Source organism: Tachysurus vachellii, chromosome 11 (assembly GCF_030014155.1).
Source record: "Tachysurus vachellii isolate PV-2020 chromosome 11, HZAU_Pvac_v1, whole genome shotgun sequence".
NCBI lineage: Eukaryota > Metazoa > Chordata > Actinopteri > Siluriformes > Bagridae > Tachysurus > Tachysurus vachellii.
The window spans coordinates 20915181-20941027 of record NC_083470.1 but is presented as its reverse complement, the minus strand read 5'-3'; the positions used below and the strand labels follow the sequence as shown (position 1 = coordinate 20941027).

At 38.5% G+C, this 25847-nt stretch overlaps 2 protein-coding genes across 5 annotated transcripts; one reads left to right on the top strand and one right to left on the bottom strand.

The window, feature by feature from the left end:
- Nucleotides 1–343: 343 nt before the first annotated feature.
- On the bottom strand, nt 344–12659 carry plod1a (procollagen-lysine, 2-oxoglutarate 5-dioxygenase 1a). 3 transcript variants are annotated; one of them, XM_060881846.1, is made up of 20 exons: nt 12459–12659; nt 10519–10610; nt 10280–10413; nt 9673–9836; nt 8650–8762; nt 8446–8509; nt 7429–7526; nt 7217–7318; nt 6362–6493; nt 6043–6164; nt 5746–5850; nt 5472–5597; nt 5162–5303; nt 4487–4600; nt 4340–4405; nt 4133–4237; nt 3832–3978; nt 2699–2824; nt 2370–2495; nt 344–963 (listed from the first exon to the last, which is right to left on the bottom strand). In XM_060881846.1, exons 1-20 carry the CDS (start codon nt 12550–12552, stop codon nt 808–810), a joined length of 2328 nt encoding a protein of 775 aa, XP_060737829.1. In that variant the 5' UTR covers nt 12553–12659; the 3' UTR covers nt 344–807. The 3 variants fall into 3 exon arrangements, with proteins under 3 accessions (XP_060737829.1, XP_060737831.1, XP_060737830.1); XM_060881848.1 differs by lacking the exon at nt 2370–2495; XM_060881847.1 differs by lacking the exon at nt 2699–2824 and having other exon boundaries at nt 12459–12658.
- Nucleotides 12660–16608: 3949 nt separating this feature from the next.
- Nucleotides 16609–23810, top strand: kiaa2013 (KIAA2013 ortholog). 2 transcript variants are annotated; one of them, XM_060881850.1, is made up of 4 exons: nt 16615–16752; nt 17271–18273; nt 18504–19363; nt 22468–23810. In XM_060881850.1, exons 2-4 carry the CDS (start codon nt 17289–17291, stop codon nt 22483–22485), a joined length of 1863 nt encoding a protein of 620 aa, XP_060737833.1. In that variant the 5' UTR covers nt 16615–16752; nt 17271–17288; the 3' UTR covers nt 22486–23810. The 2 variants fall into 2 exon arrangements, with proteins under 2 accessions (XP_060737832.1, XP_060737833.1); XM_060881849.1 differs by having other exon boundaries at nt 16609–18273.
- The last annotated feature ends 2037 nt before the right edge of the window (nt 23811–25847 follow it).

Sequence of the window (25847 nt, the reverse complement as noted above, 5' to 3'; positions counted from 1 at the left end):
ATTGCCTGTCTTCATGTATCAAGAACATCTCTATGTACTGCAGTCATTTTATTTTCCCTCCTTCTTGAAAGTCTCACTGGAATAGATCTGAGCATCGTGGAACCTGCCAGCATATCTTAAGCTCAAGGAAGGACAGCGAGGAACAATATGAGCATTCATCATGGTAGGATTCATTAAGGTGAAGACAGCCTGGGACGAAGCCCAGCACGTTTTCTCAACAAACAGTAGTTTGCCTATATAAACAGATCTACAAATGAAGACTAATATGTTACAATGACAAATATTGGATTTACTTTGTAAAATCAAGGTGTTAAATAGTCTTTAATCCAATATAACAAAATCATAAAGAAAACAGTCACTTTTTATTGTTTTGTAAATAAAAAATGGATGTTTTACCATTAAACAATGAATTAAAAGAGACAAAACACAACATATACATCAGCCTCATCTAAACAGTAGCACTGTTTCCCCGGGAAACGTATCAAGAAAAAAAAGAGTGTATAATTCTGTTATCCCAGGCCAATTTGTTAAAAAAAAAAACATACCAGATGAATGGAGTGACTGCTTTAAAAAAATGATCAATAAATAAACAAAAATAATCTGCATTCAAAGTAAACTATTTTAGCCTTTGAATTACAGATGTGGTAGTACAGTATAACTTTTACAACAAATGAAAGGCACAGTTTTAATTATTTTCAACACAGTTACATTGATTGTCTTTCTGACAGTCCTGTCTCAGCTTTCACACTGGATGTCTTGGACTAAAGAAAGTGACTGTAACATGGATTTCCTTTAAAGATTTACGAATTATGGGTCCACAAATGAGACAGCAATGTATCTGACACCAGCTGTTGTGGGTAGACCTTCATGGTAGTGTGTTAAACGGCCAGGGTGCATGAGGGCCCAGCCCTTCCTTGGAGCCTGTATGGAGCAGTCGTACCTGAGGAACCGACAGCCGCCACCCTAGAGGAAGGAGAAAGTGATAATTAGTCACATAGAAATGCTTGCTGACATAAAACCTTGTCCAACATTACACTGTTAACTTGAAGTAAATACATGAGCCTGTTACTGAAGCTACATTATTGATTGATTTATTCATTCACTTATTTACTACTGGCTAAAACACATGATTTATATAGTAACACTATCTTCCTGAAACAAAAAGAAAATTAAAACAGAGGCTAATTACCTAATTAAACAAGTACGCATATTAAGTTTCAAAATATTTTGCAAATCTCAAAACGTTTTTTTTTTATTACGCATAAGTCTATAAGGCTTATAATTTACCTATACAATAATTTAACCATTGATGTATTAAGAGGGAATTTTGGATGGCCAATGTACCAAAGCTTCATTTATTTAACCAGACAAAATTCCATACGCTTAATATATTTCGAGGAGTATATTACATTTTTCAGAATATTTCAACAACAATCAACAAAAGATTGTTATATCCCAGCTTAATATAATATAAATTCTTTAAATTAAAAGCAGAGCATCACTATTGATTCGGTTCAAACCATTACACAAAGATTTTAACAAAAGAATTCATCAAATAATTAAATACAATAAATGCAAAGAAATAAATCCGCTGTCTGAAAAGTCGCCGAATCGGCCACATGAAAGTGTTTTAATTTACGAACAGCACACAGAAACATGATGCATATTATAGTAAAGATTATGTAAGATGCTAAAGTCCACGAATACTGATCTGGTCGGCTCAATTCTTTTCCCCTCTGATGTTTGATGTGAACTTTTTTATTCCAAAGGTGTTAAAGCCAAACAAACAGGAAGTCAAAAGGTAAATGGCTGTTTGAGCATGAAAGAGTAAAAAGAAGTGAACGAACTGTTTAAATGTGAATTATCTGAAGTCGCGATGCAAACTGAAGCCAATTTAGCCCTACATGCAAGAAAAACTTGTTAAGACCTTAGTGTACAAGCAGAAAAAGCATAATCACATCACCAACATAGAAATGCTTTCGGTTTCAGCCTAAACATGCAGCATGATTTTTTTTTTTTTACACTCTAGGCTTCAGGTTGAAATCAGGGATGTAGTAGCCTAGTGGTTAAGATGTTGGGCTACCAATCGGAAGGTTGTGAGTTCAATTCCTACGTCCACCAAGCTGCCACTGCTGGGCCCCTGAGCAAGGCCCTTAACCCTCAATTGCTCAGTTGTATAAAAAAATGTAAGTCGCTCTTGATAAGGGCGTCTGCTAAATGCTGTAATTGTCAATGTCAATTACTTGCATCAAAAATCCACAGTCAGGCAAAATATAATATGTCACTGACATATTAATCCCAGGAGAAAAAAAAAAGCGGCACAGGGCACATTAGTTTACACACGAACACCAGAAGCCACTATCACTCACCTCAAAGTCAATCCCCACTTGATTGAGGGCAAGATTTATAGTAAAAGTAGAGGCGTCATGATGAGGCCTTAACGACGGCTGTTCATCGGGTTTATACCTAACTACAAACGCCAAGTCAAACTGAGCCTGCAAAGGAGAGACAACATAGACACACACAAAAGAGGTCATGCAGCATTCACAAGCCAGACAGCGTCCCACAAGAGCGAGGAAAAAAAGACAGAAAGGGAAAAAAAAAGCCCAGCTCCCCTTCATCACTACAGCCGCCAGAGTATCGCCTTTCTTTGTGTTTTCACCGCAGCTCCTTCTGTGACAATGAGACCGTTATTTACCTGATAATCAACGTCTTTGCTGTTGAGTGCTATATTAATAGTAAAAGTAGAGGCGTCATGATGCGGGGTGAGCAGGGGCTGCTCGTCAGGCTTATACCTCACTACAAAGTTCAGGTAGGAGGTACACTGATGAGGAAAAAAAGACATGGGTGAGACAAATCTGGCAAATCTAACTTTTTCTCTCTGGGGTTTATTTACAAATTATGCCTGGGCCACACTACAGTCTGATTCACCCCTGTAATATAATATAAATGTCTCGATGTAAGCGTGTATAAAATCTAGTCTTAACCTTAGCGATCTAAACGTGTACGAATCAGTACTGTAAAAAAATATATAAAAATAAATAAATCTGTGATCGGGGGGCACGGTGGCTTAGTGGTTAGCACGTTCGCCTCACACCTCCAGGGTCGGGGTTCGATTCCCGCCTCCGCCTTGTGTGTGTGAAGTTTGCATGTTCTCCCCGTGCCTCGGGGGTTTCCTCCGGGTACTCCGGTTTCCTCCCCCGGTCCAAAGACATGCATGGTAGGTTGATTGGCATCTCTGGAAAATTGTCCCTAGTGTGTGATTGCGTGAGTGAATGAGAGTGTGTGTGCCCTGCGATGGGTTGGCACTCCGTCCAGGGTGTGTCCTGCCTTGATGCCCGATGACGCCTGAGATAGGCACAGGCTCCCCGTGACCCGAGGTAGTTCGGATAAGCGGTAGAAGATGAATGAATGAATGAAATCTGTGATCATGTCCAGAGACAAGAATGTATTAAATATATTAAATCTGAGTGCCTCAGGTATGAGTGACTTACCAGCCTTTTGAGAATTTAAATAATTTGCATTATCTGGTCAACCTGCATGAATAATGTTGAATGTAACAAGAGGTTATTAAACACTTTCACTCGTATCTACACAATATAATCAATTCTTAATTGGAAAAATGATGCGATCGAAAAATGCGGGACAATTTTACACGAGGCAGGTCATAAGTCAACAGCAATATGGTGCAGTCTTACTTCAACACAAGGTATAAAAACATGACAATGATCTCTGTACAGAAGGAGTTATATTCTATACCTTAAACAAAAAAATGTGTAAGAGAGTGTGAATGAGAAAGAGAGAGATAAAAAAAAAAAAAAACGGCAGTACCTTTGTGTAATACCCAGGAAACATTTTCTCCGTCACTGGTGCAATATATTCCAAGAGGAACTTATGCCACTCTTTTTCAAAGTTGATCTGATTCATGTGAATATCAATAGTGGGGACGTTCTCGTAGCCACCCTGGATCCGTGTGTCCTGGAAGAAGAAAACGACAAGTATTACGTTGGAGAAGGAATTCCTGTGTATAGGAATTATGGCTCTTTAAAAGGACTAAAATGTGGAGCATAAACGTGTGTGTTTAACATAATGGGAAATTCCTCCCATGGTGAAAAAAAAAAAAACTCCATACCACATTGCCACCTCCTGACCACTGGCCAAAATTTTCCATTTCTTCAATAATTTGATCACAAGCCACATTGGTGAAAATAGGAAACCAGTATACATCAGGGCACGGCTGCACAACAGGCGAAGGTGTTAATGAGTAAGGCGGGTCATTTGAATAACCTATTCTATAAACAATAAAGCCTTCAGCTAGTCTTCGGCCGCTGATACGTACCGTTTCAATTAGATTGTCGTTCAAAGTTCTTGAGTAATTTGGATGAATGTATCGCTCTTTCCAGTCCTGTAAAAAAAAAAAATAACCACAAAAATTAAACACAGGGCGACATAGCGACGTATTATTATAGTACAAATATCCACGTACCTCAGGGTTATCAAAGATCTGCCAGAGATCGTTGTGAAGGTGATTCGTCTGGTAGTTTTCCGTATTCAGGATTCGGCCGTACGTATGCATATTTGTTACGAACATGAAGACTCCCTTAACAGAAAAAAAATAAGAGGTCAGGATCTGCACTCACACACAAATTAGCTTTTTTTTTAATAATATAGAAATATTCTGCTGACTCCTGCACAAATAATACTACAAGGTCGATACATTCAGGTGCATTCAGGTGTATCTGTATATTTATTTGGATTTAAACAAAAAGTGGGTGTGGCCTAAAGGAGAAGTTTTTTTTTAATTAAAAGCCCAATGTTGTAGCCCATCTGCCCCTAGTTTGAATTTGAGGTGCGTTCTGAGATGCTTTTCTGTTCAGAACAGTTGTAATTATTTTTATGATTATTTTTTATGCCCACAGCTTCAATATCAGCTTAAAAAGCAGTCGTCCGTGTGTCGTCACCCCCCCCCCACACACACACACACACACACACACACATACACACAATTCTGTGTAAAATCTAAAGACTGCTGTATGTGAAAATTCCAGATGATCGGGAGTTTCTGAGCTACTCAAACCAGACCATCTAGCACCATCAGGTCTGCAATCATATTTTGACTGCATCTTGTTCATTTTAAAGAAAAAATTGTCAGTGTACTGACCTGGTCCCGCACTCTGGAGCAGAAGGCCATATCTGGGTCGAGGCTTGCCGACTGGAAGAGATCCGGAGCCTTTAATTCGTTCCTCAGAATGTCGGCTCTCAACAGGTACACCTGAGACACGTATGGAACGTTCCAGATACCCCTAAAGAAGAACACAAAAAATATATATCACAGTTTGCCAAGCGAAGTCTACAGTATGATCCCTATGTCGGAATTTCATGCACCGATCTCAAATACACACGTCCACAAAAATCGGTTGAAGGGTAAATTTCACAACAACAAAAAAAAAAGATGCACAAGTTAAACTTACACTCTGCGACCCTGAACAATGTCCACATAATCCTCAGACCTAGCGTAGTAACCATCAGCACTAAGAGCTCCCCAGAAATTAGACCACAGCCGACCGGGCTTGCTCATCATTGGCGCTATGAATGGTCTGTGGAGAAAGGAATGAGACGATGACTGGGACCTGGTTTAATAACAAAGTCTTCGTGTGATTGCTGCTGCTGCTGCTACAGTTTCACAACCTGGCTTGGAGGATTTTTTTTATATTTTTTGTGAACAAACAAAAAAGTCTCACTTACTTATTTAACTCAATTAGTATCTTAAGCATGTCTTCGTTCTTCAGAACCACATCTGCGTCCATACTGAAGAAGTATTCGCACTCGATATCATCTCGACACATGTCACTTTGTGGGGAGAAAAAAAGGAAAGAAAGAAAAGAAAATTAAGAGTCTTATTCCAGATAAACTGACAGCAATGTATTCCACTACTACAATACTGTATTCCAGGAATAACACACAACACACACTCTGGTATGTTAGACTGAGATGGATTTAAACCTTGATTTTCATGAATGTTGTTGACATTTTAAAACTCACAAGCCTATATTGCGTGAGGTAACGTGGTCAACACCCTCGTTGGGCCCGATCAGCTTTACAGCCTGATATTCCGCCTCATGATTCTGTAGAAAAGCGTGGACGTGCTGCTCGTGATGGGGCTCCTGGAAAAGAACAAAAATCAATTACGATGGAGACGATACATGAAAAAAATTCATCTGAAAAATAATAATAATAAAAGAATTCGAAAATAATCTAGATGTCAAACTAAAATTTTAATTGGATAACGACAGTATAAAATATATTTAAAACAAGAGTGTTGTTTGACATATGGACTGAAATGATGGGTATAACGTCTCACCTGGTTGGAGATGAAGAGTTGAAGGCGATTTTTGGGGTACTGGAGACGGAGAAGACGCTCGAAGAAGACCGTTAGGAATGGAGTGGGCTGTTGAATAAAGATGCCGATGACCACGCTGGGATACTCGCTCTCCTGCAGATGAACAACAAGCTCATCATCTATACTGTACAATTTTCCACTGAGGATGATCTATCTATCTTGTCTTGCCGTTTCCAACAGGTAAAATCTTCAAATTTACATTATAGGAATTCGGAGAACATTAAAATGTAACCTTATTTAATGTTTCTTATATCTTAATCATATCTTTATATAACTAATAACCGGTAATAAAGTTGTAAAGGTAGAGTAGATCTTTACTTTTTTTGTACACTCCCTCATTACACTCTCTCATTAGACTCAAAGGTTTAGCGAAAGGCTCGTTCCTTTTTGTTTGTACATTCTGGATGATTATTGGCTTATGAATCTTAAGATAACTCCAAGTTTAACTATAAGACTGGAAATAAGATTTTGAACTATTACATTTAAAGCATTACAGTAAAAAAAAAAAAAACATGCCAAATAACACAACACAATATGTTTTAATTTTGTTATTACAATAAAAATTCATTTTCACTTTAAAGCATATTACACCGAATTACATAAAACTCCGGCTAAACTAATTGGGATGTGAAAAATCCTGAGCATAAGAATGTAAGGGTATAAATCCATACAGTATTGTTGAAGAGAATAATATTAATAAAATATTAGATACAAGGATGAATTCAAATGTGATGCCTGGAATTTAAAAGGCCTCCATTACCTATAAGGCCTGCAACAAAAGGGGACTCAAAGCAAAAATAAAAATAAAAAAACTACCTTGAGTCCCGAGAGAGGCCGCAAGTCCTCTTGGCAAACCGTACAGCCTGTCTCGAAGGTCCAAACCCTTGGGATGTAGTTGCCAAGGTAATTTACCTGAAGCTAGAAAACACATGCAAATAGAGAGGCGTTCATGAAAAGTAGGCATATAATACTTTATTAATGTACATTTATGAAGGAATGATTTTTTTTTTTTAAAAAGCGTTGTTTACCTTTGTAGGCCCATTTCCATGGACGATAACAGGTAGAGTGTCATAGAGCACATTTCTGGCCCTCGCTCTTCCATTCTCAAACTTGAGCACCACTTCATCTGCTCGGAAAAAAAAACATTCCCCTTTCAAGCCTCACTGTAACTGTTGTGTGAGCTGTGTGTTGTTAAATGACCCAGAAAAGACAGTTTTCCCAAAAGGATAAAGAAAGAACACTCTTTTGTACTGCACTACTTCCTCCAGATTTGTGCAGTTATCTAAACACAGATCTCTTGCACCAAGTGATTCTGTCATCTTTTATCTACTGCCAATAAAGGAAATACAGTCGAACTGTAATCTGAGCTTAATCTGCTGCTCAAACAGAACAGGTTCCTTTCTTTAACTCCAAACCAATAAACATGCAGAATAAATAACATTGCAGGATCATCATTCATTTACCAGAGGCCCAGCTGTTTACAGTGATTTTAATAGGTCACACTAACAGCCAGTTGAGAACTTTGAGGCTTTGAGAACACACAGAAGGTTTCTCTTAGCACCTCGCTATCACCAGACTGAAGGCAGAAACGAGAATAAACGGTGGCTTTGCGTTCAGCTGGCCTACGTGTACACAGGCACATTCCACTCCCTGGGGCAAACGGAGGCAGGCAGGGAAATAAGGGCTTACAGAAGTTTGGAAGAATGCCAAAGCTCCAGCCTCTATCTCCTATTCCTGCAGCGAGACCTTCTGAAGAAATGAGTCTGGACTCAACGCAAAATAGATCATCAATTCCATCCTTTACTCTTACCATCAAAGCAAGCCAAAGCTGAGGCCTCATTAAGCAGGAAAGGTGAAGGGTTGCATTTCTTTTTTAAGGCCCTCCTAGTGTAGATTTTTACAAGCGATAAAACCTGCACTGTTGTTACACTGCTCTTGGACAAGTCAGCAACTTTGCTTCCCTATAAAGCAGTTCAGTAAATTGTCTTCTCCTGTCTAATCAAACTCTTTTGCTTTGTCTACATTTACACGGCATGACAACTCACCTAGAGCTCCGTACAGGTTCTGGAACAATCTGCACTTGCTATCGAGAGTTATATTTATGGATTTCTGTGGAAGAAATGACAGGGCAGAGGAGAGAAAATATCAGCACCAAAACACAAAAGCTCAAAAAAAATAAAAACAGGGTAAAAATGAGACAAACTCGATTCTTTCTTTTACAAAACGTTAACGATAAAGATGATGCTCACCCGCTTCTCAGTGTTGATGTATAGTTTGGTATAAAAAAGCTGGTCACTGTCGTCATCTTTCCCTGACCAATCAGAGACCATATTTTTAATGTTTTGGGCATAGCCGATGAAGCCTGGACACAGAAAAGGAAGAAGATCTCTGAGCACTACAGCAGAAACTAGAGGTATAACAAATGGAATTGTTTCTCGGTTTCCAGTTTCCTGTCTCATGTTTCCATGTTCCCACATCTGATTTTCACATTATCATGGAAGGCTTACTGACAATCAAACCTTGCCAGATTGTTTCACAGCTGTTAGCTCACTACATCAGCTAATAACAATGTAGTACATTTACTGAACATAGTCAAGACTGTCCACTAGATGTAATGGAAAATGGGGCAGATTCAAACTAGTGGTAGGATGTTCAATAAATGGCAAACATTTAATGTGGAAACATCTGAATCACAAAGATGTTGACTTATTTTCAGTCACAGCAAAAGCAAAACAATTATTGTTTCTATGATAACCGCAGATTTACGTCGGCTTCGATGGTGACAAAGTGACGTGACTTACGTGTTATATGATTCTATTAAAAAAAGAAGAGATGCCGGTGAGAGAACAACTGTTTACAGGCGTAATAACACAAGTCGTAACAGGACATTTAAATAAATTCTTTCTTTATTTAGTTGAGGTTGATCATTGGAATTAACTTTGGTATTAGTAAGTGTCACACCCTGGGATTATTTTAAATCAGAGCACTTTAATGCCTTAGAAATGTGCTTACTTAAATGACTATACTTCTTATACCACACTACAGGTTCCCAAACCTGGTGCCGAACTCAGGTTTTCTTTGCTCTAAAGCATCCAAACGTCAAAATCACTTAGCTGATTAGTTGAATCGGGTGTGTTGATGCAGGAAAAACGAGACAGGGAGAAGGTTGTTCAGGACCAGAGATGGGAATGTCAATGCAAATATTAATCTCATCAAGTGCTAACAGCCTAGTGAACAATGTTTGCTGTGCCAACAATAAGACAAGCACATGCCTCCTGCTCCGAGAAACCTCTTCCCTTCCCTGACATGTGGGTGCTTGTCTTCCAGATGGCGGTCCGGCCAGATGAGGGTCTCGGCAGAGAAGACCACCTTGTGCTTGGTCTGCTGGAACTTCTTCAGCAGTTCTTTTGGGCCCGAAGAGAAGATCACGTCATAGCTGCAGGACATCCCAAGACATGATTAAAGTCTCACATTTATAACGTTCTGGACTATCTTTTATCTTTAGCCACAATGTTATTTTTGCTCATTACGACATGAAATTTTTTTCAAAACTCAATAACCTTGTGAACAGCGCAAATCTCAATGTGAAGTACTTTAAGTGGCTAAAAAGCCACTGTTGTCAAAATTGTTCATCATTTTCCTTAAGTGAAATTTCAGAGTTTGTTTTAAACCATAGTCCCTTCAATAGATTATCTATTTTTTGCTATGAAAGTAATTGAAAAAAAAAAAAAAAAAAAAAAGAAATGAAAAAGAAAAAAAAACACTAATCTAGTGTTTCTGGCCCTTTTTAGTTCAACCATGAATTTTTCATTTCAATGTAAAATTACCCTTAACGGATGCATAATTTATTGAAATAAATCAACCGTAGGAGACAAATACCTGTCTACAAAGAGGATGATTTTGTCCTTCTCCTTTACGCTATCCAAAGCAGACTTCAAAAGTCGCACTTTCTGTCCTCCTCCTGGCGCAGACATGTAGTCCCCACCGGTCCATTTCTCACCCCTGCCAAGAACCTACAAAAAGGAAAAATAAATGATTAGCACTTTGAGCAACAACACACGCATGCACTTATGCTTAAAGCTAGAGAAATATCACATTTACATGGACATTTTATGTACCTTAATTGTGTAGTTAAACTGCCGTGCAGATCTCATAAACCGCTTAAATCCATCGCTTTCTTTTGTAGCTACAGTTAATATTAGGAGTTTATCTGTGGGGAGAAAGAAAAAAGACGTGCAGAAATGACATTCTTCCTACAGTAAAGTCATAAGATGCTGCTGATAAAAGTACTTTGTGTGCATAGGTGTTATTGGGTTTATTTTAACAGAGTGGCTTTCTGTGCAAAAAAAAAAAAAAAAAATCCCTTTCCTTGTAAAACTCCAGCTGCATGAAGCTTTCTTCATTTTACTTCGTTCTGAGGTTTTTAAATTTCTATGTGAAGTTTGGTAAGAGGATTGTTAAGAAAATAGCAGTTCTTCCACAAATGTATGATAATGTACACTTCAGGAATTAAATGCTCTGTGCTTAAACTATGACCACAAGACTACAAGTTTAAATCCCATCGTTTGAGCCCCTGAACGAGCTCCTTAAACCACAATTAATGCAAAGGTGGATGGTGGGTTTAAATCTCAGAGCCCTAACATATGACATAACTAGTCAAATCAGGCAGACATCCTACTGAAATGTAATAGCCTGACCCAATGTGAAACAATTCCCTGATATTATATACCAATTAATATATACAAATATATATATCCAGACGTTTTATTACACCTGTTATTATACCTGTCTAGGGGTTCGCTGATTTGGTAGCTAAATAGTGTTTGCTTTGCAATAAGGATGAATCACATGGGGCCCCAAATTAAGTACAAAAAAAATAATAATTAAAAAAAATTATTTTTTAAATATATATATATATATGTGTGTGTGTGTGTTTAAGTATTATATATATATATATATATATATATATATATATATATATATATATATATATATATATATATAGTATAATAAAAAAATATAATTCTGCATATATGCTTTACCGACATCCAGTTTGTAAGTTTGCTATAAAAATAAACATCCAGTCTTACAAACTTAGTTACAAAAAAATCATGTGTCCAGTAAATGAATGATTATAATAAATGCATTCATGCCATGTAAGAAATCTTGCTTCATTTGAATTTGCAAATCTTGACTAAAACTAAGAGCAAAAATCTGATAAAACTTTATCATTTCTTCATGTCCAGATGGAGCTGTAATGAAATGAGGAGCCCTGCAGCCTACGTGCCTCAGGGGTCGTGAATAATGGGGAATAAAACTTCCACCTTTTTTTTTTTTTCCTTTACCACGAATTTCTTCACATTTAGAACCGTGTCATAAACGGATATTAAACTGTAAGGGGAACTTTTATTTTTTTTTTTTTCATTTATGGCGCAAATGCAGGATTTGTTTACTCAGCATTCAGCTCTTTAAAGGGAAACAAAACGGCGGAAAGAAAGCGGATCTTGTTTATGTGACTTATAACAGCAGTAAAGTCTAATGCTGAAGTTACCTTTAATAAGTAATTAGCTTCGATAAAACTGGATAACTTGGAGAAAAAAATCACCAATAAAAGGAAACTCGTTTTGTGTTTGGAATTCCGGAAGGATGAATTTAGCTGTTACACTGACAGAGTTATTAATCAATTCGATCTGAAAGTACTGGATTGAGCAGCTGAACTTTTTTACATTTCTATTTTTATCCCCCGAAAAAATTATTATTTATATATATAATAAAAAATCTCAGCCGCTGCTTGTAAAATAACTGAACTGGCTCTGGCATGCACACTCCACGTCAGCGACACACACATACACACACACACACACACACACACACAGACACTCTCTCTCTCTCACACACACACACCGGATTTTGTCACAAGCTCCATTCTTATCATTTCCACAAACCTCTACATTCATACACACCAGTTCGAAGCTAGGATTTGTTTGTTTATGCTACATTTTCTAACACATGCTAACATTGAGCTCTATTCTGTATGCTCTGTAAATCCTAGCATTACCTTCAGGAATTGGTCCCTTTGGCTCACAGTGTAACGGAGAAAATACGCTCAAGCATAAAAGTCCAAGCAAAAATGTGAGCGTTTCGGTCTTCATATTTATAAAAAAAAATCGCGGTGTTGTCGAAAATAAATGCGTCCTGGGTTCTAGAGGTTTCGAGTAAAAGTTAGCCTAACTTATATAAACAGGTGAGCCCACCCTTTCCAGTGAGACTGCCCAGTTAGCTACGACGCTATGCTACATTAGCATGCAGCTACTAAAAGCAGGGGCAGGACATGATACAGTGATTTCTTTAGGCCTAATGCTTCAGTAGAGACTTCGGATTTGTATCTAAGTAGTGATGTAAATTCAAACCCTGTTTAAAAAAAAAAAATCAAGAAAATTACCATGGTTAATTGGTAGGGTCGAGATGGTTAGTGCTAATTAGTCACATGACACAAAACTAGTAAAGTTTAGGATATCATATAATTATCATGCTGGGGTTCAGCAATTACACCAGTTCCAAATGGTTTACTAAAGTTAAAGCAGAAAATTATAACCTCTTAAATTGAATTCAAATGTGAAAGAAAAATATAGTCACTGAAAGTTACTTTCACCAAGAAATGTGAGAAAAACTTATCAAAGGCTAATAACAGTTTTATTGCAGTGAATCTCATAGGAGATTTTTCAAAATGTATTAAGTAAAAATCTAAAGTTTTAGGTTAGAGAAACACCAAATATAGGAGCTTATAAAAATCAGACTTAAAGTTTAGTAACTATTAAATTGTACTTATTTCTCACGTCTTGTGATAAGTTAGCCTAAGATTTATTTCGCCTGGTGTGAAGACATGACGTCTGTCTTTCAGGCTTTTGTAGATAAAACATACCACCATCTTCTGCCTGATGTGCATTTAACAATTAAATCTTTACTGGGGAAATGAGCTGAAAATCAGGAAAAATGTCACCACAGCAGATTGTATTGGGGTGTTGTATGTCAATATTAAATTGTGGTATTTTAATGCATCTCAAAGCTTAACTGCACAAGCGAGAATAATATATAGGATACAGTCAGAGGTGTGTTGTGTTAGACAGTTGTCTTATGTAATAAAAAAACACGTCAAAATCATTCATTCATTCATTAATTTTCTACCCCTTATCTGAACTACCTCGGGTCAGGGGGAGCCTGTGCCTATCTCAGGCGTCATCGGGCATCAAGGCAGAATACACCCTGGACGGAGTGCCAACCCATCACACACACACACACACACACACACACACACTCTCATGTCAAAATCATCTACACATAAATAAACAAAAAAAAACAATCTTTTGGTTTTTATTAAAATGTGAAAAGTAAAAGTACATATACTTACTTAAGTTCGAGAAGAAAAGCTAAGACTGGTAGTTTCTGTGATACACATGTATTAATATTAATATTATGTATAAAGTTTTTTCTTTCAAAGAACAGATGCTTAAAATTTTAACTTGTAATTGTACATATTTTCAATTTAATTGTATTAAACAAAGTAATTGCACGTATTTGATTGTTATAAAACAAAGTAATTGTACTTATTTTCTCAACTATTCGCAACTGTTCTTCCTGAATAGCTCAAATCCTAGTTTACTGTTACATTTCATGTTTAATGTAGTCACATTTATGTAGTCCTGTAGTGCAGATGTAGCCTCATATATTCATCAGCCCCAGGCCATGTGTTAGCTTAATGTGGCTCTGGCCAGACCTTTAAATTTCACTAGAGTAAAATACTTTCCAATACTTTACTTTACTTACATCGCAAGTAACCAACTATTGACTTATCCTGGAGCATGTCTACAAACTCCTCAGGGTGTCATATTTGTTATGTAAATTTCTAAAATCACTTTGACGACACCTTGAAATCATGGTGTTCTACAGGTCAAGCTTGCTCCGAAAGGTTTTCTTGCAGTGTTCAAAAATGTATTTAATTTCTACAACAAAATTGTGAATGCGCAGTGATTTTAGAACCTTCAAGATTGTGTTGTTTGTGCCCAGAAAAGTGAACAGTGTATCAGAGGCTTTTTAGGTTTTTGAGGCTGAGAAAAGAATGTTATTTAGTGAATTTTTAAAATAAAATTGAATACATAAAGTAGATACTTTATAAAGTAGAAAATTCTGTCGGATTTAGATAAAACTAAATCTTATCAATTTTATTTTGCTAAAACTAAAGAGATGGTTGTTGACTTCAGAAGAGCTCAGGAAGGATCATCGGTAGAGATTGTCAAGAGCACCAAATTTCTTGGTGTTCATCTAGAGGAGAACCTCACCTGGTCACTCAACACCAGCTCCATCACCAAGAAAGCCCAGCAGCATCTCTACTTCCTACGAAGGCTGAGAAAGGCACATCTCCCTCCCCCCATCCTGACCATGTTCTACAGAGGGAGTACTGAGAGCATTCTGAGCAGCTGCATCACTGCCTGGTTTGGGAACTGTACCATCTCGGATCGCAAGACTGTGAGGGTCCGAATGCTTCGGTACCTTTTTCCAGACGGCACCGAAGCATTCGGACCCTCACGACCAGACTGTGTAACAGTTTCTTCCCACAAGCCATCAGACTTCTCAATAACTGAACTGAACTGTACATACACACACATCATCTGTATGGACTGCACAGACCTACACCAAATACACATACTTCCAATATATATGCATCAACTTGTTTACATGCTGCTTACATTCATCAAACTGTTTAAATGCTGTTTTGCACACTTTTTTGCTCTTTGCACACACTGTCTAAGATTTCAGTCGCTTTGCACATACTGTACAGTATTTCAGTCGTTTGCTGTTTTTGCACAAATCCTATACATTATCTCAGGGACCCTTCTGCTAAGAAACTGTTTCATTCTAGTATTACTGCACGCAATATTGTCTGAACGTACAGTATTTACACTGGTCGGCACTGTTTCTGTTTATTGTCTTTTGTGTATTGTCTTTTTTTGTATTTTTTGTATTGTCTTGTAACTTTTCGTCTGCACTGTCTTGTTCTGCACTGTCTTGTTTGTCTTGTCCTGCACTGTTTGCACCAGGTTGTACAGTTGCACTTTATGTGGCTAGGGCTACTTACTAAGTCCTTAGCCCTGTCTTTGTTTTATGTAGCACCATGATCCTGGAGAAACGTTGTCTCATTTCACTATGTACTGCAACAGCTATATATGGTTGAAATGACAATAAAAGCTTCTTGACTTGACTTGACTCGACTTGATTTATATTAGATATAGCCATAATCAGGGCGGAGTGTAGATTTTGTTGTTATAAGTCGTTAATACACATTCAACCAAAACTTTAGCACTCAATACAGTATATCTACTCTGTGGGGATGGGTGATTCGTTGCCGTTCCTTGGAGACTGACCCATTTGTGTCATAAACATCATCATCACCATTTTCCAGTGATGGATGTGGTCAAGGAGCTGAAAGCAGTAGAAGATTGCATACTACATACTTAGATGAAGGTAAAACAATAGTGAGAGTAGATACATGTTATAGTGGCAAGTGTGAATCAGTTACCAAAACAGAAAAGGAAATAATTATTTGGCCAGGTGATCATTAACAAGCAAACACAGGTATCAGAATCAGAATCAGAATCAGAATCAGGTTTATTGGCCAAGTGTGTTGACACACACAAGGAATTTGGTTCCAGCTGTTTGTGACTCTCAAAAGTCAATACAGATATAAATAACGCTATACTATACAAGACAAGACAATACAGACGATGTAATGCAGTATAGACAGTACGAGTATTAAATATGAATACAGTATATATGACTGATCAGTTAGGTACATAAAGTGTGAGAAGTGTACGGTAGTGTAAATAACAGTATTGTGCAATATTATGCTTTTTGTACAACATACAGCAGCAGTAGTGTGTGTAACATATACAGATGATGTGAAGACTGACAGTTCTGATAATGCAGTACTTATAGATATGAAGCAGGGAATATAATTATGGTGAGTTGTTAATCAGGGTGATGAGGGGCTTGGGGAAAGAAACTGCTCCTGTGTCTCTCAGTTTTAGTAAACAAAGCTCTGTAGCACCTGCCAGAAGGGAGGAGCTGAAAGAGATTGTGTCCAGGGTGTAAAGGGTGAGAAGTGAAAGACTAGGCTGATCTGAGATCAGAGACATCGCGACTAGCGCTCTGAATCGCGACACTTCCGGTAACGAGTCAGCCTGCTTTACGGCAGTTTAAACAAACCAAAATGTCAAGTTTGGTGGGTTGACAAACCAGATAGCTGACATGGAGCTTAAAATGGAGTTTCCGTGGATTTACGTGAGGAAGAAAATTGGGTAAATCCAGAGAATCGTAAGACAATCAGCCGTTATTAGGAGCTAGTCGAGATTTTTTTAAGGTTATCTCGAACAGACAACGTTAGCTTTAATGCTAACTGCATAAGTAACGTCCAGGTCAGTCAGCTGACTCATAAGCGTGATAAGTAAATAGTAAAGTTTTAATGTTTCACTGTTCAATATTGTAAAAAAAAAGGGCGTTCAGAACTAACATTCAGTAGTTCAGGACACATAAGAAGACGTTGTCGATGTAGCACAAAGCTTGTTGGTGAGAAATATGACTTGTTTACTCGGTTACATAACTGACTAGAGCAAGACTGACCTATAGCTTTTCACTACAAATAACCTTCCAAACGTCTTGTTATCGTTCAGAATTTCTGATTACGTGGTAATGAAAGAACAGCAAACTAGTTCGTAATTAAAGTAGCATTCAGACATTGTGCCACTCCCACTTAGCATTCTCAGGAAGTCGTTTTCTCACTCGGTTATATTCTTTTTATATTCTTTTTGTGATCCAGAGAAATCAATATCACCTGATGTGTGATTACTCAAAAGATATCAGGTCTAAAGACACCATGTGGCTCCAGCAGAGATTAAAGGGACTTCCTGGTTTGCTCTCAAGCAGCTGGGCCAGACGTGTTTTGGTTGTTTTGCTCCTTCTCTTAATATTTTACTGGTACCTGAGTCCTGATAGGATCTTCAAGTTCACCGGATTCTTTCGGGAGCCCGGAGGCACTGCTGGAGTCTGTCTGCAGACTGATATTAACAGATGGACAACGCAGGTCGACCGTGGTGAGGGCATCATGAGCACGCCACAGATGAAAGTCTCTGTACCATTCGTAACAGGTAACGGACAAGTCTTGGTGGACGTGGATTCTAATAAACTTTGGGTGAGGTTGTCCTCTCAGCCGGGTTCAGCCCCAGTGCACCTGACGGAATATTCCCCCATAGTGCGGTGGCAGATAGCTGGAAAGCATTCAGAGGCACAGGCAAAAATGTTGTGGTACCGGAAAGGCTCTGTGCTCTCTTCCCGGTGTATCCTGCTGGATACTTCCCAGTCCTCTCAGGATTGCGTTGTCATTCGAGAGGAACACATTGCCCACCGTAGCCGATCTAACGTCTACATTCAGCGAGTTCACATTAACAACCCAACAGACAAAGCAATATCAGTCGAGGCGTCTCTGGAATCACTGTCTTTTAGGGGTGTTGCAGAAAAGATAGAAGATAAAGATTTCATGCTGTCCACCGGTAAAGTTCTTACAGAAAAGAAGGAAACAGTGTTGATGGCTGTGGGAACGAAACGACTGAGCACACGCTTTCAGGTCCCTGCGAAATCTGAGCATACTGAAAACATAGTGAGCGTAATTCACACATCTGAGCCCGTCGAGCCCTCAAAGATGGACGAGACCTTCAGCAATCTTCGAGATGACATCAAAAGAGAAATGGTGGAGTTGCTGCGAGCAAAACTGGAAGATTTGGTTCAGGAGCACCAGCAGGCTTGGGCGGATCTTTTCATATCTGGCAAGTCAACCAAAATAGCTAAATCTTCATGTTTCTATTTTTATCATTTCATTTCAACCATATAAATACTATGCATGAGATGAGATATCAATGTCCCAAAAATGAAAAACTTTCATTTCTCTGTTATGTCAGGAAAAAATAAACATTTAAAATATTTATTTGGCCACACCGACACACAAATACAAAAATTCAGTCCTGCTAAAAGATTCTTTCTTGTCTTGTTTTCATAGGTATAGAGATTAGGAAAATCACCGATGCTCACACGCCGTCGAGCCGCACGGTCAACACTACACTGTACTACATCCTCTCCTCCTCCACAGCCCCCCTGCTGGAAAGCAGCCTCAGTGCAGAGGAGCGCGAAAAGCTGGAGGCAAGCCTGAACTACGCAGATCACTGCTTCAGCGGCCATGCAACCATGCACGCAGAGAACCTGTGGCCCGAGCGTGTGAGTGGCACTGCTTCTCTCCTGCAACTTGTTAATCTCTGGACATTAACCCTCCAAAAGCGTGCCTGCAAGGCTCTGGTTTCAGCAGGTGCTCATGGCATGATGCAAGCCGTGACGCTCAGCTTTGGTGGCCTGCAGTTCACAGAGAACCACCTGCAGTTCCAGGCCGAGCCGAGCGTCCTACATAACAGCTACTCGCTGCGCGGCTTGCGCTACCATCGTGACCGTATCAGCCTCTCTGTGGTGGCTGACTCAGATGGCCGGCCCTCGCTCCACGTCTCTGTTAAACCGCAGGACGAAGAGAAGCCGGTTAAGCTGTACGCCTGTGAGGCAGGGTGCATCAACGAGCCCGTGGAGCTCACATCTGAGCCTCGGGGTCACGTGTTCCCCGTTTTAGTGACGCAGCCTCTCACGCCGCTGCTCTACATCTCGACAGACCTGAGGCACCTGCAGGATCTGCGCCACACTCTGCACGTTAAGACCATCCTAGCACACGACGAGCACATGGCCAAGCAGGACCCGGGTCTGCCCTTTCTGTTCTGGTTCAGCGTGGCGTCTCTCGTCGCCCTTTTCCACCTCTTCCTCTTCAAGCTCATCTACAACGAGTACTGCGGGCCTGGCGCCAAGCCTCTCTTCAGGAGCAAGGTATAAATCCATCAGGGATCCCTCATCAGCTTTGTGGTGGTGTTTTGTGGATCTCCTTTATGTTTCTTCCGTCACTTTCTTTTTACTCCCCAAATCCTTTTTTCTCCTTAAGAAAAGTACTGATCAAAATGGTTGGTGTCGGGAACCTGTTTACTCTCAAAACTTTGTTGGAGAGTAAAGTAGAGGTGAAGGATCACTCTACAATCATCTGCCTGGGTGGTTTTTTTCCCACACAAACTCCTTGCTTAACTGAAAGCACCAGTGTAATTTTGGCTGGCACAGCTGTGTGATGTTCTTGAAGATCCTAATGAAAGTTTTCTTTCTTTTTTGGTTTGTTTGTTTGTTTGATTATTGTTGATGCTATTAATAATTATTTGCGAGTCATAAAAATAAATGAAATATTTATTTTTTTATACAAATCCATCTTTGTTGGCGAGATCACAACGTTCTTCTGTCACATTTAATTGGAAATACTCAACTTCTTTCTTTACTCATGTAGATTATGCATTTCGCACGTCAGAACATTGTGAAGTAGTTCAATCAATTTTATTTAATACTAAGAAATTTGTGCATAAATTCTTCACTGGTGCCTTCAAGTTCTTCTTCCTCTAAGCTGGTATACGGGGTCTCTGTCTGTGCACTCCACCTCTTTCCTTTGGCTTAGGTGTTTAAATGTCTTGTTCTGTTTAGACCGTTGTTTTTAACCACTGTGCGTAAGGAACACAAACTGAAGAGCTCTAACCAAACACCTACTGCCACAGTGGCGGAAAATGAAACTTGCTCACATGGTCAGTGGTTAGAATCAGGTTTCATATCTTAAATGTTTGATGCAAATTAAACCCAGCGCTTGTATGGTTTAATAGACAAACCATGTAAACCAAATGTCTTGCTTCTAAAACACATGTTAGATTCATAATTCATCTTGGGAATGTAAATACATTATATGCAAACATTTCATTTGATCAAAAGAAAATCTGGACCCCATCAAACCCAAGCCAAGAATTCCATTATTCACCGCTGGTATAAAGCAATTGGAAAAGAAAAAAGATCTTTGACTTTGTTGTATCTGTTCTAGTTTATAAATGTGAAACTGCATTGGTGGACATTTTTTCTGAAAACATTATGGGTGAAATTTCAGGTTGAAAGTGTTTTTATTATTATTATTATTATTTTTTTTAATTATTATTATTATTCCCTTTATTGTTGTTTTTTCCCCTTTAGTGTCAGCTTGGAAATCATTGGTGGTTTGTGGTGTTGCATTTGTTTGAGTCTTGATTTGTGTTTTTATATTGACTCACTATGATTAAATTAACGAATCAGAGGTCTTCCTCCTTGTCATTAATGTTTCTGCTGAGACCCGCAAATGTGATTATTATTGTTAACTGAGATATTGGAGAATAGACGTACATAGAGACGCCAAAATCCAGGAACTACTGTAGCATCCCATTCAGAGAGACAGGGAGGGAGAAGGAGAGAGGAGGCGAGGGGGGGAGAGGGAGGGAGAAGGAGAGAGAGGGATGGAGAAGGCGAGGGGGGGAGAGGGAGGGAGAAGGAGAGAGAGGGAGGGAGAAGGCGAGGGGGGGAGGAGAGAGAGGGAGGGAGAAGGCGAGGGGGGGAGAGAGAGGGAGGGAGCAGGCGAGGGGGGGAGAGAGAGAGGGAGGGAGCAGGTGAGGGGGGGAGAGAGAGAGGGAGGGAGCAGGCAAGGGGGGGAGAGAGAGGGAGGGAGCAGGCGAGGGGGGGAGAGAGAGGGAGGGAGAAGGTGAGAGGGGGAGAAGGAGAGAGAGGGAGGGAGAAAGAGAGAGGAAAGAAAGGGGAGGGAGAAGGCGAGAGAGGGAGAAGGAAAGGGGGGGATGGAGGAAGGGAGATTGATTTATAGGCATAAAATAGACCATTTACAGTACATTATTCTTAGTGCATGTTATTCTTATTATACTGTACAAAAGATGATAGATGATATTCAGGCCTGTACCATACAAGCATATTTTATAAATGTATATTGTGGAAAAGTTTTTTGATCTATATTGCCTAGCCCTTTTAACCATAAGTAGAACTTTCACAACTACACAGTGTACTTTTAGAAAAATGGGTTCCTCAAGCGTTCTCTGGGTGGTTAATGGCTTTCTAAATGAACTCCACATGGAAGCTGTAAAAGTTCCTCAAGAGGCACAAACAGAAGAATTCCTTAAGGGAGCTGAAGTTAATCTATTTTTCCCTTATAGTATACGATCCAGAAAAATTTAGAAATATATCTAGTATAAAGATGAGCCATTTGCCAAACTTCCATATTTAAAAAAATGGCAAACCTGATTTGACTTAAAAAAAAGATTTCTCCTATATGTATGTTCACCTATTAAAAATACAGTACATTACAATATGTATAGAAAAACTGATATTGATTTTGTTTACACTTGTGACTGTCCACATTATTAGAAACAAATGCACTCTTCACATTCATGCAATTATTCAATCAGATGAACATGTGGCAGCAGCACAGTGTATAAAACCTCACAGATTCAGTTTTAGAGCTTCAGGTAATAATCAAATATCAGAATGGGGAATAATGTGATCTCAGTGATTTTGTTGGTGGCAGTCAAGCTGGTTTGAGTATTTCATACACTGCTCCTCCTGATATTTTGATATTCTCACAAAACAATATTCTCTACTCTTTATTCAAAAGTGGTGTGAAAAACAAAAAGCATCCAACCGTTTAAATGTAGAAGAATTGCCAGACAAGTTGGAGCTGAAAGAAAGACTATGGTAACTCAAATACTCACTCTTTACATCCGTGCTGAGCAGAAAAACATCAGAGAATAATGGTCTACAACCAGCCCATCTGATACACACTACCATGCCAAGACCATAGTAACTGAGCTCACTTTTTGTAATCTAATAAGATGCATGATAATATGTATTGTGCTGCTGTTTGGATAACTGCATGAAAGTATAGACGTACTTTATTCCGATTAAAGTTGCCAGAGAGTATATATTTCTATTGAATAATATTCAGTATTCAAGTATTCCAAATGAATGTTATCCTTAGTGCGCTGACATCGTGAAAAAGCCACAAAATGTCTAATTCCTACTTGTTTAATATCTGTCTCCAGCATGAGGATGTCATCTGACCTCCATCAGGTAATGTGTCGATCTTTAAGGTGAAGCCCTTCCTGAAGTCCTGAAGACAGCAAGTCAAATTCTCATCGCCACTTATTTCTACAACTTAGTCAAACTTTACTCAATGAAGATTATTATTTACTTATTTTAATTAAAGCAAAATCCATGCTCTATTGGTGCTGTTTAAGTAGGAAAAACGAATGAAAACAATATAACACACAGCTAAATTTGTGGAAAATTCTAATATTTTAGGTAGTATTTAGTTACTATTTTAGTATTTTTTTACTGAAGGTAAATGATACACAGAAGGAAACTGTTAATTGTGCTTGTTGTACTTTTAGCATCAAAGATTCAAGACCAGGTTTGTTCACTGATTCCGAGACACGGTCTACTGTCTACAAAATGCTAACAGTCCACATGGCTACGTTTAAATTTAAACAAATCACTCCTTTGTTTCTCATTTGATTTCATGGATATTTTTGTCTGTTCTATGTTCTTACATTTAGTTCACGGTTTCATTTGTTTACTTTTAATATTAAGTGACTTGTAAGTGAAGCAGGATAAAGTTCAAGCACAGGGCTGTTGCGATGCTAATTTTCTCTCAACTCACTAGAGAATACACTGTTAAAGAAAGAAAAAACAGAGACAAAACTAAATGGTGAGAGTTATAGTAAGTAGTAGTAGCTAGTCAGGATGAAATTTAAAAGGTTAATTGGTGTAACCAATGCCGAGATGTACAAAAAATATTTAGAACCTACTACACACTCCTTACTGTTGATCAGTGTCAAACAAATATCAGACTGAAAATGACATTTAAAATGAAGGATGACAGAAATGTAGTACTAATAATTAAGGGTTAAGAGACAGTAAAATCTGAACATGCCTGTGCTTGTACATGTGATTAAAGTCTCCCGTTGACACAATTTATACAATCACTTTGAAGTTTTATGATGTCTGTTGAATAAATTGTCCACATGTAATGGATGCCGATACCTTTTAGGATTTCCTAAATTAAGATAAATGTTTTAAAGTCATTTCGACACTAATCACTGACAATAAACATGACAACAAATGTATTTTTATACAATATGCATATATAAAAAATGGTTTATGGTAGACTATAACAGATTTGTGAATGCAGATGCAAAAAAAAAAAAAGTAAAAATGAAGGAGAATGAAAAAAAAGATTTGATTAATGTTGTAAACTGGGTATTAGTGAGGTGTTGAGTGGAGAGTGAGAAACTATTTGCATTGGGTTTATTATTTTACTTTTTTAAAAATTGGTAATGATAAATGTATTGTTTGTGGAAAATTGGAATGAAGTTGTTTTTCTGTTGAGCTTCATGTGATTCTTTGCATCATGACGATAAAAAAAATAAAGTTTGGAGTAAAGGTTATGAATCAAACTGACAGGGTGTAAGATATTTGTGGGGACTTTTTTAAATAGCAGCACCATTTGGTGTTCCAAAATATTTAATACTTAGCTAAAAAACTACTTAATGAAATACTTAGTAAACCATCTGAATAATATAACATATCCTACAAAATATATAAATGGAAAATTGAACCGTGTCATTTAAATAGTGGAGTCGTATGATGCTCTACACCCGGGCTATTCAACCCGGCACGCAAGGTAATTTGTTCCGGCCCTTCAAGTCGGACCCTTTATGGAGTGACACGCGTCTGTTGTCGCAGCAAAGAGCAGGAGCCACGTGACGGTTATCTCCTGTGAGACGCAATGACTGACATGACGATGACAGACGCGAACTTTTCTTACAATCATTTCTTCTGTTCCTTTCTTCACCCCCCCCCCCCCACACACACACAAATAACGTGAAATTCAATGAAACATTACCCTAACTCTACCTACACGTGCGATCCGTCATCCCTCACCGCCCAGCACGTGCACCACTGTATGGGTGTTCCTATGACAACACAAAAATACATCCGATTTCACTACTCTAGCAAAATATTAAAAAATGTCATTTCCCTCATTAGAAGGAAGCATAAACGTTTGCCATTAAATTATTGGATAACTAAAAAAAACAAAAACATGAAACAATATTATTTTTCATATTGTGTACTTTTTATATGTTCACTTAAGTATAAGTTAAAATGCACCGATCTTGTTGTAATGCAGTTTCGAAATACAACACGTGCATGTTTAAATGTAGGGGGGAAAGAAACTTACTTGTGTGTCTTTTTGGTGCAAAAATACAACATATGAGCTCCTATATTGTTGTTGTGTCATCACTCATGTTGCCAGATCTCTATTATCCACGCATATATATTAACACGTGTATAATTACAACAAAAAATAAAAATGCACAAAATGCACAAAATATAAATCAACGAATTGAAATCAAATGAAGCTTTTGGTTCAAAGTGAATCCTAAAAATGAACTAAAAACGAGACTCAGTTAGCAGAGTAATGTATTTTGTGTACGTATGAATGTCGGTATGTGATTTAAACCCAACTTTAGAACCGGTTTAAACCGGAATCGGAGGCTTAATAGGGAGCGAATGAATCCACCAATCACAATTCAGCCTGGAGCAATTATCAGATACGTCACAGTTAGAGTAACGTTAATGTCCATTAAAGGAGAGGAAGATGCACGAATCCGTGTTATGTCCAAGAAAAGGCGACATATTTCTCAAAATACTGTAATTATTGTCGAAGCTGTGTTTTAAAAGATAAAGAAATAAGGCAAACTTTGAACATCAGGGTGTGTGTAACGCAGGAGAGTTGTCTCATGTCATCACTGGAGTCCATGAAGAAGGACTGTTTGGCATCCAGCACCTTGTCATCGACCTCCTTGAAAGGCACGTTAACCAAAATTCACAGCAGAAAACATGAAGCCAGAGAGAAGCTCTTAACACACAGCTCAGAGGAGACTGAGGAAGACTGTAATACGTGCAGGTATCATTTTCACTAGTCTTTGTAAATATATAAATAGGTAGGAAACACATTACTTGTACGTTACTAATATTTATTTTTGCAGCTCATTGATGATAAATGTCTGGATTTATTAGTATATTAAGTTCATACTGTATATTACGTTGCTCCACAGTCTCTCTCTCCCCAGTTGCGGTTGCAGCGGTTGTAGTCGGACTGTTCGAAGGATCCTGGTTGCGTGTGTCATCTCTTTCCTGGCTCTGTTTTGCTCTGTGGCCATGGATTTCAGTTCCACGTTGGATCAGTGGCAGATGACTGAGAACTGCCTCACTGAACTGACCTCCTGCAGAATTCAAGCCACGATCCGAATCATCGCAGAGCTCCAGATGATGAGAAATTCATGCTCATCGAGAGAGAGTAAAAATATCGATCAAGAGATGTTCCCAACTCCTGAACTTCCTGAATTGTCAACCGTCG

Excerpts from the sequence above, each read along its gene's own strand:
- plod1a (XM_060881846.1), bottom strand. The coding sequence starts at position 12,552 with ATGAAGACCGAAACGCTCACATTTTTGCTTGGACTTTTATGCTTGAGC. Across the intron at positions 10,414-10,518 it reads AGTTTAACTACACAATTAAG|GTTCTTGGCAGGGGTGAGAA; the intron begins GTACATAAAATG and ends TCCTTTTTGTAG. Across the intron at positions 5,304-5,471 it reads ATTGTTCAGGGTCGCAGAGT|GGGTATCTGGAACGTTCCAT; the intron begins GTAAGTTTAACT and ends GTTCTTCTTTAG.
- kiaa2013 (XM_060881849.1), top strand. The coding sequence starts at position 17,289 with ATGTGTGATTACTCAAAAGATATCAGGTCTAAAGACACCATGTGGCTC. Across the intron at positions 18,274-18,503 it reads GGCGGATCTTTTCATATCTG|GTATAGAGATTAGGAAAATC; the intron begins GCAAGTCAACCA and ends TTGTTTTCATAG.